Source organism: Salmo salar, chromosome ssa18 (genome assembly GCF_905237065.1).
Source record: "Salmo salar chromosome ssa18, Ssal_v3.1, whole genome shotgun sequence".
In the NCBI taxonomy this organism is placed as follows: domain Eukaryota; kingdom Metazoa; phylum Chordata; class Actinopteri; order Salmoniformes; family Salmonidae; genus Salmo; species Salmo salar.
In genome coordinates, this window is record NC_059459.1 from 57,703,504 (window position 1) to 57,720,548 (window position 17,045).

General features: G+C 46.5%; 1 protein-coding gene across 2 annotated transcripts in view; it reads left to right on the forward strand.

Moving 5' to 3' along the window:
- The window catches only part of LOC106577539 (neurexin-2), a 936,116-nt gene that overhangs the window by 861,293 nt on the left and 57,778 nt on the right, over positions 1 to 17,045 (forward strand). For both annotated transcript variants that reach the window (XM_045701329.1, XM_045701330.1), the window contains one exon: positions 15,730 to 15,901. In XM_045701329.1, coding sequence (XP_045557285.1) covers positions 15,730 to 15,901 — 172 coding nt within the window. The remainder of the gene's footprint in view (positions 1 to 15,729; positions 15,902 to 17,045) is intronic.

Here is a 17,045-nt window from a genome sequence, read left to right on the forward strand (position 1 = left end):
GTCAGGACTGTAGGGTCCAGGTATTTGAATAATAGGACTGTTGCCAGTGGTTTGTGTTCAATGGTGAAGACAGGCATGGTGGGTGGAGGGCTGGATCTCCATTGGCAGACCACCTCTGTCTTGGTGGTGTTGATAGACAGTCCCATCCTGCTTTCGACCCTCACTGGGCTCTGTGTGGCGCAGCGGTCTAAGACACTGCATCTCAGTGCAAGAGGCGTCACCGCAGCCCCTGGTTCGAATCCAGGCTGCATCACATCCGGCCGTGATTGGGAGTACCATATGGCGGTGCACAATTGGCTCAGCGTCGTCTGGGTTTGGCCGTCATTGTAAATAAGAATTTGTTCTTAACTGACTTGCCAAGTTAAATAATGGTTCAAATAAAACAAATTAAAACCTGCTGTTACTAGGATGGACTGAAGGTCTTCTGGAGTGTGGGCCACGAGCACAGTCATCAGCACACTGTAGCTCTGCTCTGTTGAAACCTTGGTGGTTGCTTGAAGCCTCCTGATGTTGAATAGGTTTCCATCCAGCCTGAAGTCCACAGCAACCCTGCAGCTGTCCTCTGGGTAACACATAGAAGGAAGATGTTAAAGAGTACAGGTGCCACCTCACACACACAGTGTGGTTTGTACTGGTATATTTATAAGCCAGTGCTGTTGGTTATTTACAGGTGCTGTTATGCTCTATTTGCGCTGTTGTATTTGCCCTTGTTATACACTACACCACTACAGTGTGTATGTACACTACAATGCAATCCCCCCCCAAAAAAACACAGGAGTTGTGTCCTCTACTGTTCTGCAGTGACATGACAGGCACTTCTTAGTGTTCTAGTCTGCAGTGGGTCTCGCAATAGCGTGTGTGCCTCTCACCAGTGTGCGTGTGCCTCGCTTCTTAAGCGTGCGCCTCTCGCTTCTCAAGCGTGCGCCTCTCGCTCCTCAAGCGTGCGCGCTTCACACTGTGTGTCTCTCAATAGTGTGCTTGTGGATCTCGAAGGTGTGTGTGCTTCTCTCACAACTCCTCAAGGATCAGTATAGTTTGTCAGGGAGAAGGAAGAGAGGCATTCTGACTTTGTTAGCAGAGGAGAACTCCAGTGCTGTGAATAACAATGAACAGGAATCTCCATAATGGAGAGAGGTTGTCAGTAAGGTTAGGATCTGGATATGAACACTGAACAATGATGCGAGTCAGCTCTGGATTCAACTAGAAGAAATTGAGCCATCTGAAAGGTATTGTGGGAGTTTCAGGTTGACGCACACGCGCAGTCGCGCAACCACCCGTGTCATTCCCTGCATCGACTGTGCATGCATGCGCGTTTGTGTATGCGGGCCCTGCTTGCGTATATGTGCCTGTGTGTCTTTGCATGCTAGCGTGTGCACCTTGTGTGAAGGCTATCCAGGCAGCCTGGGGCGTGATGCTATTCTAGGCCACTGTGGGGTGCAAGGCAGCAAAGGTGACGCCATGGGGGCTAGTGGGACATGACCTCACCCCACCTCTACTTCCATCCCTCCATCCCAAACTCTCTGTTCTCACACACAGGTCAGCAATTCCATACCCAGTCATGCTGGCACCCTTCCAATGACTTAACCATGGTGGACGTGCCACCTGGCACTGGCTTCAGGCACACACTGGGCGTCAGCGCGGCATCGCTATCTCAGCGAGGCAGGAAGATGAATGGCCCTCAGGACTAGGAGCCAAAGATCTAGTTAAAATAGAGATGAATAGAGATAGCCTCTACCCCTGATTGACATGCTATCAGCACCTTAGACTATTCGCACTGACACATCCAACCCTTACACGCAAGCACACACACACATAACCACCCATAAACACACACGCACGCACACACACACACACATAACCACACGCACGCACGCACACACACACACACATAACCACCCATAAACACACACGCACGCACACACACACACACACACACACACAACCACCCATAAACACGAACGCACACACACACACACACACATAACCACACACACACACAACCATGCACACGCACGCACGCACACACACACACACACACACATAACCACCCATACACACGCACGCACACACACACACACACACGACAGTCAACGCTGCTAATCTATATACTGTTGATTTAACTACACTCCCAAAACACTACCCACTTTATATTTATAAATACAGTTATACTTGACATAGCACATTCAGTATCTGTACTGTATGTATTGTGTACATATCAGGATATTACTATGCATGCTACCTCTTCTATTACTTGTCATTTTGTATTATTGTACTGCAATGTTGAGGGAACTAGCACACACAAGCATTTCACCACACCTTTTATACCTGCTGTAAACTGTCGGGGACGAATTACATTTGGTTTGATTTTAGAGTTTGGGAATCATGTTTCGTCTTCCAATGCACATACAAGGCAATCTGACTGGATGTGCGGGTTCATCATTTTCCAAATGGGATTTAGTGAGTGAACATACAGTACCAGACATATTGAGAGAGAGAGGTCATTGTGTTGAGGGCAAATCCATTTGAATTCAATCACTTTTTGACAGCAACCTTCCATACATATTTGCCCGTTGTAGAAATGCTCAGAAAATGGCTTTTTGGACCAGAATGCCAAGACATTTAAGAGATGAAGGTGCTCAACGTTGCCCTATTTTGCAAACCCTACCATACCATGAGACATCCATGTCTTCGTCACTGGAAAAGATAAACTGTTGAGATTGCTATAATTTCAAAGCTTACGAACAGGGTTGTCAATAAGGTTGTTTTATATATATATCTTTTTTAAGTCATTTTTAAACGTCTAAAAATGCGTAAACTCAAATTCTCACAAACTCATATTCGCAATCGCATATGTTGTAGCTTAGATCCTATTTTACATCATCTGCGGTTTTCGTGTTGTGCCCGCCCTTAGGTAAAGACACAGTATGCTCCTGAATACAGGCTGGGATTTGCCCTGAAGTTATTGCGGGTTGTATATGGAATATATGCAACTCAGCTACTCAATGGCACAGTGTCTAGAGACACAGCTAGAGGGCTGTGGTTGTATGAGAGTGTTCAGGTGAGCCTACGCAGAGGAGGAGGAGACGGGAAGAGAAGACCCGCGTCCCAAATGGCACCCTGTTCCCTGTATAGTGCACTACTTTTAGGGTGAAAGCGATGCACTATACAGAGTCACACAGCAGTGCCATTTGAGGGACACACTAGAGCGAGAAAAGAAGTGGCATCTGAGAGGGTGGCGTCACTCTCTAATGTGAGACTCACGTTGAGGCTTCGTGACGAAGGTTGGAAACGTTTTAAATCGGGCCTAGGCTACCAGCTACACACGCAGTGAGAGAGTGGAGCAGGGAACTGTCCATTTTTTTTTGTGGCGCTGAAACATTTCCTCCCTCCATGCATCAAGACATTGCCAAGTTTCCTTTCCCTGGAAAAAAATCCAAATAAACGTTGCAATGGTGGAATACGGTATCATGGAAACAGGTTTTGTGCGAGTGAAATCCAAGGGTTTGGAAAGATTTTTGGAGTCATTGTGGACAAGGAGGACAACAACCCCGGTAGATGGATACACACAGCCTGCAAAAAATGCAAGCAGTATTTGTTTACAATATTTCAGTTAACTATTACATTAATTCAGGCTTTTAATCCGAACCAGGTTAGTTGCAACTGGGGTTGGAGCGAAAACCTACAGGAACATCTCTCCAGGAACATGGTCAGAGAGTCCTGATTTAGACCATACGCAGGACTTATGAAGTTTGAACCTGTGCGGCTGGTCAAATTTTGAGTATAGCCTACTAAATAGCCTAAACGGAGGCTATTTTTGCAGCCTATTCAATTCTGGGATTGTTTATTCAAGTTTTAATTAAACTATTTGTTGAATGTAAAGGTCTTGTTTTGTTACATCGGCTATAAGCTTTCATTAGGTACGAAGGCTAATTGGAAGGCTCTTTTTTTCAAAGTGATGCCGCATCGCATTGTGAAAATAAGATATCGTTCTTAATTCATGGCATGGTTCCCTTTTATCCAAATGTTGAGTAGACATGCAGACAAATGAATTCATGCAGGGAAAGGGAATAGTCTAATAGCCTATTACTCTGGAGTCATAAAAACAATTCAATAAATGACTGTTATTTGGAGCGTCACGTATTGGCTCTCGGAACAATTCTATGCGGGTGGATTGGGTTGCGGGAAAAAAAATCTGTCCTGATGTCTACTATCGTGTGGGGCTAGGAATTGATGTGGCTGGCTTAAAAAAACAGCCGTGCAGGACTCTACCAGGAAGTACCTGCAGGCAGCGAGGAGACTGTGTGTTTATCACCTGCTGGGAGTGTTTGGTAACACCTGGCCCCCAATCCGTGGAGCACAGACACACACAGTACACAGCAGGGTAAAAGAGATGGACTTTCCAGCAAAGGAGGGAGGGAAGAGGAGTAAAACAGCTAGAGCAGACCAAAAACATTTTAAAAATAAAAATAAAAGGGATTGTCCAGTGACATGAGTCCTCAACTCCTAATGGCTTTCTACACTATGATGACATTGCATCTGGCATCTAGTATGTTCTGTTTCTCCTCCTCCCCCATAAGGCTGATGTTAGTGCTAGTGATATACCCAGGGGCGTTGTTGGCACAGTATGGTGGCCTGTGTGGCATGTCCAGTCGTGTTGTGTCACCCTGTCACAACACATCCCCGATGCCACACTGGCCACCAATTATCCCCCCTGACATGTCCCACTGTAGGCCTGTAGTGGAGGGGAAAACATCACAAACAGGATGAGAGAGAGTGGTCTGGTTTATTTTTACTCGGGCAGCAACAGGGCAGCCTATAGGCCTGTAGGCTAGAATCTGGTTTTATAATAGTGTAATTGGGCACTTATGGACCCTTTTAGTTATTTGATGAATTTTTATATTTGTTATTTAAATCAATGTCATCGTTGTGAGTGGACACAAAATATCAAGGTGAATTGCTGTGGTTGGTGTTATCCAGAGAAGACCCTTAACTGAATCATCGCCAAACCTATTTGAGATGATTTGATAGAAAACAGTGGTGTGTTCATTGTTTACTACCTCACTCAGCGTCGCTTTCAGCTCCCAGCAACCACCCCTAAGGGCGCTGGGTGTTTTTGCCAAATCAATTCTGTTTCACGAGTTTGTTCCTCTGCAGCAGGTGTCTCCATGTAGATGTTTGTGTCAAGGCAGAGTGCAGTTGAGCTGAGCATTCATTCTGAACACTATGTCAGCCTCAGCACTTAGCACTAGGGTCTCCACCGCACTTAACCCCACACAACTGTGACTGGAAAGAGGGAGAGTGAAATGATGTTACAACACATACTCATGATTTCACACAGGCATACCAGCAGGCAGCACTTGTGGGGGGTCCTTCAAAAAAGTGTACTCAGATGACCTAGCAGAGATGTACAAAGTTAGTGAATCGTTTCGAGGAGAAAAATCAAGGAGATTAGGTTAGACACCTAGGGATGTTTTTGTGCTGACTGTTTCAATCACTTTGGGCCCTTAAAAGGAAAACCCAGTTAGAGGAGTGGACATGTTCGTTTCCACTGGCCCACGGGGAATGATTCTGTCTAAAATAGAGGGCCTCTGAGGTGAAGGTCCCCCGACACACACCCGCACACACCCACATGCACACAGACACACCCGCGCACACACGCACAAACACACATCCCTTAAACCACCAATCACCGCGGACAACCTTGAACCGGAGAAGAAAGAGCGAGATAGAGGGGACAGAAAGGTAGATAGGCGGAAATGCGAAAGAGAGCGAGAGATAGAGAGAGGGGGGGGGATTGTGGGCGGTTTATCCGTGTTTGCTCAGTTTAGCGGCGAGCAAATATTAGCCTGTGTGCTGGGCAGCCGTTCCCCTCTGCTAAGCTTCAACCTTGTGCCAAGCCCAACAAAGTTGAGAGAGAGAGCCAACTCTCTGACGGAACGATAGATAGGGCAACAGATTAATGGATGGAGATAGGAAGAGCGCGATGGAGGACAGGTGGCAAATTAAGAAAGGGAGAATAATAATAATAATTAGGTGGGTGCTTATTTGTCCTATTTCACAAGTGTGTATTAATATGCAGGTGTGAATTGGAAATGTGTTTTTTGCATAACCCAACTCCCCCTGAGACACCCTTGGACAGTGGGGTCACGGCCAGGGTCGAGCAACTGGGTTCCGTGTCTTACCCAAGGAACACCGACCGATTTTTCACCTTGTCAGCTTAGGGATTCAAACTACGAACCTTTCGGTTAGTAGCCAGAAGCTCTAATCGCTAGGCCGCCCAAGAGAAGAGCGAGAGAGAGGGGGATGGAGACAGGGAAAGGGGGATAAAGAAGAGGTGCAGATGAAGAAAGGGAGGGAGTGAGATGGTAAGATCTTAAGGCTTTTGCACGGTTCTTAGATTAGCAGAAACTGAGAGAGAAAATGCACTCCATATTAGCTGATTATGATCACAAACAAAAGTCGTTAAAAGTGTTTCTCTCTTGGCTGGACGGAGGGTATACATTTCAGTGGCGGTTATGCGTGAAATTCACTAGCCTACTTTTTGGTACTTGAGGTTTACTGCTTTCAGTAAGGCGAGGACGGTTACTGTGCAATATTTCTCTGCTTAGACAGTAGTCTTGGTTACACTTCATTAGACGTTCCACTATTCCCTGGTGTTTATTTTGAAAAGAGCTAGCAATCGCAACTGCAAAATAGTTACATAATCGCTGTTCATTGATAGTTGTTTGCTACATATTCTACTACTGTATTCCAAACTTTTATCATACATGATGTATTAGTACGATGAAGAAATGCATGGGGATAAGAAGGAAGGGATAAAGTACTCTTGTGGTCCATTGCAGTTGTTCTGCAGTGGGGCGGGGAACAGGGAGAGGACAGGGAAAGAGTAGAGGAGGGATTGCCAGACAGAAAACACTTTGTTCTTGATTTTGTCTCATTTGCTTCAATTTTGCCCATCTGCGTGCTTCTCTTCCTCAAGCGTTTTTTTTTTTTTGCGAGGGGGAATCGGCTACAATTACGCATGCACGTGCGCACACACACAACAAGATTGTCTCTCCCTCACATCCTCTCTGTTGCTCAAACCCACACACACACACACACACGCACACAAACAGTAGAAACGGCTGAAAACGCATGGAAAATTCATTTCTTTGTGTAAAGAAGAGTTGATCAATTTGGCACTCGTCCTTCTCTCAGTCTCTTTGTCTGCCTCTCGCTCTCATCTCAAATTGCACCCATTAAACATTTTTGTTAATTATTCCCCAGATGTATTTTGTTCAATTCCCACTATTTGCTCGCGACAGAAAATCTGAAAATCGAGTGTCTCCCCCCGTGGGCACACCCTGGAGACTCACACACCGCACACAGAGAGCACACCGCACAGAGAAATCGTTAGCAGTCTCTTTCTCTGTTCGCAGCATATCACTCCAACACATGAGGTGAAGACGAGTGGGATCCTGCCAAGTCCCATGCAACAACACCACCACTCAATCCTGTAATAAATCCATAGGGAAGGAGGGAGAGAGGGACTGGAGAGAAACAAAGATGGCTGCAGCGAAAAAGACATGGAATAGAGAGAAAGAAAAGGCCCATAGCTTCCCAAATGGCCACTAGCTACACTACATCATTTTAGTCATTTAGCAGACGGTCTTATCCAGAGCGACTTACAGGAGCAATTAGGGTGAAGTGCCTTGCTCAAGAGCACATCAACATATTCTTACCCTAGTTAGATTGGGGATTTGAACCAGCAACATTTCAGTTACTGGCCCAACGCGCTAAACCGCTAGGCTAGTGAAGCGATAGAGAAACAGTAGGGTGGGCGGGACATCGATTCCTTTGCCTTTTCTGGCTACGGCCCAGGGAATACACTTCCACAGTGCTCTCTCTCTTCCCTATTCCCTAACTCTCTTTACCTCTCCTTTTACCTTTCCCTCTGTCTATTCGGCTTCTCTTCCTCCCCCTCTTTCTCCTTTTCGTTCCCATTCCATTTTCTCTATTTCTTCTTCGTCTCCAGGAGCCATTCAGTCCAGTGGAAGCTGGTGGGAGGAGCTATAGGACAGGCACATTGGAATGGCTGGAATGGAATGAAAGGAAAGGAGTCAAACCTGTGGTTTCCATATGTTTGATACCGTTCCACTCGTTCCATCACAATGAGCCCGTCCTATAGCTCCTCCCACCAGCCTCCGCTGACAGTAACACAGTGGACGGACTAGAAACACTCCGTTAGAGAAAGTTAGACACTTAAAGACAGTGGTACTCTGTGAGAGGCTAATAGAATCCGCAGAGGGTTCGTAATCTCTCTCCGTCTCTGCTCTTTGATTGGGTTGAAGATGTGGTGCCTCTTGATTTTGAGTCATGGCGGCGCTGACGTACGCCAAGCTGTCATAACTTGAGATTTCAACATGTTCTCCAGGCTAAGGAGTTGAAAGGGGAGGCTGAGTGCCATGTAGACTGATAGCTGAGTTTATCATTTACACCGTCACAACGTCAAAAGTCCCCTCGAAATCCGCCACGCTGATCCCCCTCAGGGGTGCGTGCTCAGCCCCCTCCTGTACTCACTGTTCACTCATGACTGCACGGCCAGGCAAGACTCCAACACCATCATTAAATTTGCCGATGACACAACAGTGGTAGGCCGGATCACCGACAACAACGAGACAGCCTATAGGGAGGAGGTCAGAGACCTGGCCGTGTGGAACAAGGACAACAACCTCTCCCTCAACGTGATCAAGACAAAAGAGATGATTGTGGACTACAGGAAAAAGAGGACCGAGCACGCCCCCATTCTCATCGACAGGGCTGTAGTGGAACAGGTTGAGAGTTTCAAGTTCCTTGGTGTCCACATCACCAACAAACTAACATGGTCCAAGCACACCAAGACAGTCGTGAACAGGGCACGGCAAAAGCTATTCCCCCTAAGGAGACTGATAAGCTTTGGCATGGGTCCTCAGATCCTCAAAAGGTTCTACAGCTGCACCATCGAGAGCATCCTGACTGGTTGCATAACTGCCTGGTATGGCAACTGCTCGGCCTCTGACCGTAAGGCACTACAGAGGGTAGCGTGAACGGCCCAGTACATCACTGGGGCCAAGCTTCCTGCCATCCAGGATCTCTATACCAGGCGGTGTCCGAGGAAGGCCCTAAAAATGGTCAAAGACAACCACCCTAGTCATAGACTGTTCTCTCTGCTGCCACACGGCAAACGGTACCGGAGCACCAAGTCTAGGTCCAAGAGGCTTCTAAATAGCTTCTACCCCCAAGCCATAAGACTGAACATCTAGTCAAGACTCCTGAACCCCCCCCCTCTCCACACCACTGCTACTCTCTGTTGTCATCTATGCATAGTCACTTTAATTAACTCTATCTACATGTACGCAACAGGATGGAATGTGTAGGATAGCGAGCAGCAGTAGTTCCGGTGATTGGGTTTTCGTCACCGATTACGTGGACCTGCCAAGCGTGGGCGAAGGCGCTGCTTAAACTATGTCTGCTTCACACGTGCGCACCCAGAACTTAATCACGCAGCTGACCAAATTACGCAGGATTTTAGTTCTGGTTGTGATTAATACAGTACACACACACACACATCGAACGCAGACCCACACCGACTGTACACACACATACTAATTTTACATACACACGTAGCCACACACATGCCGTACACGTGCACGTCCACACACACTGAACACACACACACACGTAACCCAAATACTCAGACGAACACACGCAAACCCTGACATTTTGATCCGTGTCGGGAGCTCCAAGCCTGTCTCACATGATCACACACACGCTCTGAGACAAAACACAACCAGCATGTCAGCCATTCGACACATCCCACTTCTGCTGTGTGTGTTCAGGTGGAGCCAAGCCGCAGGGCAAACTTTAAATAGTCAACAAACCCTGAGCGCCACGCGCACACACACACAATCACCCACAAGCACGTACGCACGCTCTGGCACGACACACACACACACACACATCGACACACCCTCTGTGTGTGTCCATCAGCCCTCTGCCCCATGGTGGTCCCCACTGCATCAGTAACCTCCACTCAATGACGCGGGGGATCTTTCATGTTTGTTTATTGGCTTCAGTATTTCTGTGTGTGTTCATCATATGAATGTGTGTGTGTGTGTGTGTGTGTGTGTGTGTGTGTGTGTGTGTGTGTGTGTGTGTGTGTGTGTGTGTGTGTGTGTGTGTGTGTGTGCGTTCACAGTATGTGTATAGTACATGCTTTCACATTAGGTGTGTCTGAGGGGTTCTGACCTACAGGGCCAGTGGGTCATGAGCTGAAGGACATCATCAATCACCAGTCTCACTGGCTCAGATCACCAGTACCCAGCAGTAATGATCCAACTGTGTGTATGCACGTGTGCTCTGTGCTGGGGGTCAAGGACTGACACTGGAGGGAATGAATGGTGGAAGGCTGAGGGTCGGCAACACTGTCACGATTAAGTTCCTATTTATTATGACTGTACGGAGATGCATTTCGATTAGAACAATTAGCATAAATGTTGCATTAGAATGATTAGCATAAATGTTGTATTGGAATGATTAGCATAACTGTTGCTGTACCATCTCGGATCAGTGCCAGGGGAAGTATAGCACATCTGGGCATGCCTAGTGTGACAAGTCAGGTTGTCCCACATACACACTCTCACTTTCTCTCTATCTTTCAACCCCCCCCACACACACACACACACACACACACACACACACACACACACACTGGTATCGTTTCTCTCCCTCCCAGCCTCTCTGACAGATTGATTTGTAACGAAATGGGATCCTTTATCATAGCCTGAGTTTCATGTCGTTGTCTCACAGAGCAGGGGCTGGTTAGACGCTGAAGCACTGACTGTAAGAGATATGGGGAAGGGAGAGAATGAGAGAGAGATAAAGCGCTATTAAGATGAGGAGATGGGGGCAACTTTCTCAAGGTGACTGCCGCAGATTACTGCAAACACATACAAATGAGGCGGACTGTGCCGAGCGGAGAGAGTGAAGAAGAGAGAGAGGTGGGGTGGGAGGGGGGAGGGAGAGAGAGAGTTGGATGGAGGATAGAGGGGAGGGAGAGAGAGAGTTGGATGGGGGGGAGAGGGGGGAAGGATAGGCACACTCCAGACAGGAACCCCTTTTGTCACACCCCCTCGTTTCCCCCACCACCGCCGCCCAAATCACACGTGTCGCGCTGTCAGCCCCCCCCTCCCCTTATCTGGAGGACTTGTACCACACACCCTCTGGTCTACCGGGTGGAAAACATCCGTCAGAGACAGTCCTTGATGTGTTTTAGCCGAGCTGTGAATGTTAAAAGGGTTTATCTGCTGGTATACGGCCTTATCTTACATAACAACCTATTCCTTGTGGTTACGTAACACTGCTGTAGTTTCTGACTGAGAGAGAGAGAGAGAGAGACGGAGATGAACCAGGCCTATGTGTACTGTACCATCCTGAAACAGCAGCGCCTGACTAAGTCAATCCCTCATATGTTCGGATTAGCCTCATGCATTCATTATCATTATTATTCTGCCACAGTATACAATGCCATGTAAATATGGCACTGTTTACTATATCAATCCAGCCCTGGGGTGAAACGATATGATGCCTATCTTATGTGAATGGAACATTTTAAGAATGGAAGGTTCTGATCAATGAAACCCCTTCATTCATATTTACATGCCAATATATCCACATACCTACTTCCAGTCTGTATCTCTTGGTTTTCCATTGATTCTACTGAAAAACATCAATTCCGCTGAATTATTCCTTAATAATGAATAAACAAAATGATTGGCATTCTCTACCAATCCGCCATTAACCTCCCTGGCAGTTTTCTGGCAGTCATGATTGGCTCCTTCATTCATCCTTCCACGTCTTCCACGTCTCTCCTGGCATCACAATTAGACTGGGGAGAATAAAGAGATGGAGTAGCGGAGGGGGGAGATAAAGATAGGGGGATGAGAGAGGAGACCGTTGTTCTATCCATGAGCCACTTAGAAAATAACGCAGGAAACAAATCCCTGAAACTCGGCAATCCTTTCTCTCTTTGTCAGTTTCTCTCCCCCCCCCCCATCTCTCCTTCTTAATTGACTATACCGATATGTTTAGTGGGGGGAGAAAAGCCATCTTGACGTCTTCAAAAGACTCTTTGATCACAGTGCACCTCAAGGCCCTTGAAGATCATCAAGGCTCCCTTTCTTTTTTTATCATGCAGTGTTGCTATTTCACTCTCTCCGTGCTCCTTGCTCCATATCCTTCACGTACTCTCTCTACCTTGCGCACTTTCTCTCTCTTCTTGTCTTTCTCTCAACCTTTCTTTTAGTCTGATCGACGGTAAGCCTTCTTGGAGGCTGACTGATAACCCTAGCACGCGCTAACACACACACACACACACACACACACACACCTCGGTCTGGTACTCCTCATTCACATTCCCATCCGTATGCCCAGCTTACCTCAACCACATACACACACTGCAAGGTCATGTCCAAATATCCCCTCTGAAATGCTCTCTGTAGCCTAGGTTTTTACTTCTACTCTTCCCATTTCTGACACCAATGTACTATTGCTTGAAATGTTTTTACTAGTCAGATTAGGCGGTCAGGAACAACACTTGGCCCTTCTTATAACAGTAACACCTTCATCTAAAACCCTACCTGACACAAAGTAAAAGCATAAAACCAAAAAGTGAAGAGTTACGCAACCGCACTTGGAATAAGAGACTTGTGGATCCTCCGGGAATCTGCCGGAAGCTTTTAACTCTAATTTGTAGCCCACCCCAGAGAGCTGTGTAGTAACTCCACCCTAGCTGTGTGACCACGGGGGGGGGGGGCTCCTTAGGCCTTCTCTATACCATCCCAGGGCTTTGATTGTTTAATTGAAGTCATTAGCAGGATGTGATGGTACATCCCCTCTAGGTTTAAATCAGTGGTTAATTGAAAAGCATCCATAAACCCAACAGGACTCCGGTCTCTCCAAGACCACAAAGGCCCCCCTACCGATCCACATGATCGACCCAGCTAACTAACAACTGGGACTAGCACGATAAAAACCAAGCAATAGTGCCCATTAGACTCCCAGTTAAAACAAATTAGGAGGCGTCTTAACTGTCTTAACTGTTTTTTTTAAGCTTTTCATGTTTAAAAGACATTTGATTTTTATTGTTGGTTACTACAGTGCTGTACCTAAGCCATCCTCCCTTTCCCCACTCCCTTCATTTCACGATTACTGTATGGGCATGACTGCTCCCAGTCATAGGGGATTATGGGCCTTTTTTTCTTCCTGAGATATTTCGCTTAAGGGAACGGCCATTAAAATGATATTACGGCAACACAGAAATCATCTTTAAAAAACAGTGATTCCCGTCGGCTGCTTTGTGTAATGGGGTCGATACATTCCCCAGTGCAGGCGAGAGAGAAGAAGCCCTAATGTTGCGGAACATAAATGCTAATCTCTCTGTAAATATCTCTTTCCCCCGTGCGCTTCCCCCTCCGCTAATACCCTAATACTAGGGATTCATTTCCCAAAGAAAATGATTGTCTAGTGGAAAATGTAATTAATTCTCGAGGAAAAAGGTAACGCAATTAGTGTTACCACTTTATTGTGGGTGGGCAGTGGTGAGGCAGGAGAAGTCCTTACCTACTGTTTACTGCACTGTGTTAGCATTTGGCTAACCTCCGCAATTTAGATTTTTTTTCCCCTCTGGGAGTAAAAAAAAGGTGGTGTGATCATTAAAGGGACGTCAAACTCCAATCTTCAATTGCCATCATTTCTGTTTGTTCTCATGAATCAATAGTGGGTTTAGATACGAGAATCCAGGTAGTCCTATACGGAGTCTCTGGTCATTCAGTAACTTTCATTGATTGATAAAGTGCCAAGGAGCTGTGTTTCCCCTGAGGACTTAAGCTTGACATCCCTAAGGGGCTTAGGTCATCACTCCAAAGTTCCTTTGTAATGTCAACAAACTCAATGGATATTTTAATTCCACTGTATTTAAGCCTCAGTGAATCGTAGGTGCGGTAGCTAGCACCGTCAAACACAGATGCCTATTCAAAATGAACCAGCTTTATTATTCTGACAGACAGTTTGACTGATACATTTGGCTAAGCCCCTGTTGATCCTTTAAAGGTATTAATCACGCTCTGAACACATCCAGTGACACCACCGTTTGAGCACACTTAATCGTCCCTGTCACCCGAGCGCGCGCTCCTCGTTAAATAGCATGGCTGTTTTATCCCGGCAAGGTGCGTGTTCGATAAATGTGGCCATGATTACACAACTCATCCATTTACATCCCAACCTCTCGCTCCTATTTACTCAATTAACTTGATACTTTAGTCCCTATAACATTTTAGCAGATTTTTCAAAATATTCCTAAAACATTTAATGGAGCATGAATTATTAAAATATTGCTGTAAGCTAAAGCCATAGCTGAACCTCACAATATTGTGGCATGCGGAGAAGGTTTTTCAACGAAATAAATGCACATAGCTAATTAGATGAAGCGATCAATGGCGGAGAGGGGGTCTAGAGCAGAGCAATAGCGGTGTGCACTGCGACCCCCTTCAGCAAACGAGCTTGACCTCTCGTGTCAAACCAAGAAGTGTTGTTGGAAAAGGCACGGACAAGCGACCAATGGGAAGGGCACCGGCTGCCATTAGATAGTCACAGCAGTGAATACGCACAGCAGAAGCTACACTCTAAGAAAACAAGTGTTCCAAAGGGGTTCTTTGGCTGTCCCCATAGGATAACCCTTTTTGATTTCAGGTAGAACCCTTTTTGGTTTCTGGAAGAACCCTTTTTGGTTCACGGTTGAACCCTTTTTGGTTCCAGGTAGAAGTCTTTTGAGTTCCATGTAGAACCCATCTACATGGAACCCAAAATGGTTCTGCTACTGGGTTCTAGATAGCAACTTTTTTGAGTGAAGAGTGGAGGAGTCTCTGTCTGTAGTGTATCATGTTTCTACCTTTCCCTCCCTCTCTTTCTCTCCCTCCCTCCCTCATTCCCTCCCTCCATCCCCTCATGGCAGCCAGAGTAACTCTGTAAATGACTTTGACCTTTCCTGGGGACTGAGGACAGGAGAGGACGAGAGGCGCAGGAGGAGGGTGAAAGAGGGAGCGAGGGACGGGAGGAGTGGAGGGAGAGAGAGGGGTGGGGGTAGAATGTAATAAACTCAAAGCAGTAGGAGGCTGTCAACACTAATAGATGCGAGAGGGGAGGGGGTTAAGAGGGTGATGAATGCTAAAGGTGGCGGAGTCCTCAACAAGTAGTCCATTCTTCATTCATTCTTCAAGCATGACTGAACACCGTTACGCCCCAACAGTGATCAGAACACACACTGGAACATTGGCCACTGCACTGTACTTGTCATACTGTAGAGTGTATATGTTGAACACTGTTTTAAACTTGATGGAAATATAATGGCATATTTGAATAGCCCTTTCATTTATGTTTAGTGAACGTGGTTTGGTTACCTACACTAAAGTGATGAGTAATCCATCCTAGATCTATATGTGATGTGGTTGATAGCACCCAGAGCTAATGCCAACTGTAGGCTTTAGCTTAGTGGGCTAACATGGTTTAAAGTTGCATCCGATGACCTTCGACCTGGGTTCGAAGTCTGCTTGTTCCTATCCAGACCCTGGACACACCTTTCACCGATCCACACTTGGGCAGAGATGAAAGACGTTCTCTCCCGCTAAGCTCCCTTTTCTCTCTCTCTCCTTCTAGGAACGAGGAAGGATCGGCGTCATCTTCAACGTGGGAACGGACGACATCGTCATCGAGGAGAGCGCGGTGATGGTGAGCGACGGCAAATACCACGTGGTGCGCTTCACGCGCAGCGGCGGCAACGCTACCCTGCAGGTGGACAGCCAGCCCGTCATCGAACGCTTCCCCACAGGTAGGACCACCGGGATGGAGGGAGGGACAGTGGAGGGATAACAGGGCTAAAGTATAATTCGATCTAAAGGAATACAGTGGAAAGAGAGAGAAAGTGAGAGACTCAAATATTATGGTTGTTTTTATATAATGTTAAGTGACATACATTCAACCCGCATGGGATTCGAATCCACGACCCAAGAGTTATTATCTGTCAAATTTAAGCCTTTCCCCGCAGAGGAAAATGCAATATATATGTACCTCCGTGTAAACGCTTCATACATATTTAGTGTACACTTGCATACTTTCCAGGCAATTAAGGCAGAAAGAGAGAGCAGTGATTGTCCTTAGGCAAACAACCTCACGTCTACGTGGGCTGAAATCCCACCAGCAGGCCAGAATATAGCTGTCTCACTGGCTGTAGCTGGCTGTGTTTGGGGGGTAGTAATGTGGATATAGCCACTGGACGTGTAGGCCTGCCGGGGCAGGGCTGGATGGAAGTACAGTGAGAGCTTGATGCCTCAATGCTAGAGCTGTGTGTAGGTGGCTGGAGGGAAACCGCTGGCTCTCGAACACACACATACAGAAATACGCACACACACACATAAACGCACAGACACACACACCTATGACTCATCAGATGAGTATGCCAGCCAACAATGTAATGTATAGCACTTATCATGATTATATACAATAAAACATTTAACAATCCAGTTAATATGCTGGTTATATTATGAGGGTATTTGTTGCCAATTCAAAACACTCTCACTTGGTGTCTCTCTCCGCTGTTTTCTACTGTATTCATGTCAACTACACCTCCACTATGGTTATTCCAAGGAAGACATTTTCTGTTTCTGATCATACTGAACTTGATCTGTTCAAGCTGGTAGAACCACTACCCTGGAAGGCAAGGAATGGGTTAATTGTCTTTGTAATAATTCTTGTTCTCTTAGACACCGATGAGTGTTTCACAGTGTTCCAGGTGACTCATTCTATTGCTCCAATCTATTGTCTAAGGTAAACTCTGAGAAAATAGACCCGCTCCACTGTTTCAAAGCCAAAACGCTTGCCCCTGTGGAGTGATATCCAGGAGTGATGCAGCCCCTCTCTATACTCTGGCATCCCCTGTCACCGTGGGGATCGAACCCACACACCTTGGTTCTATT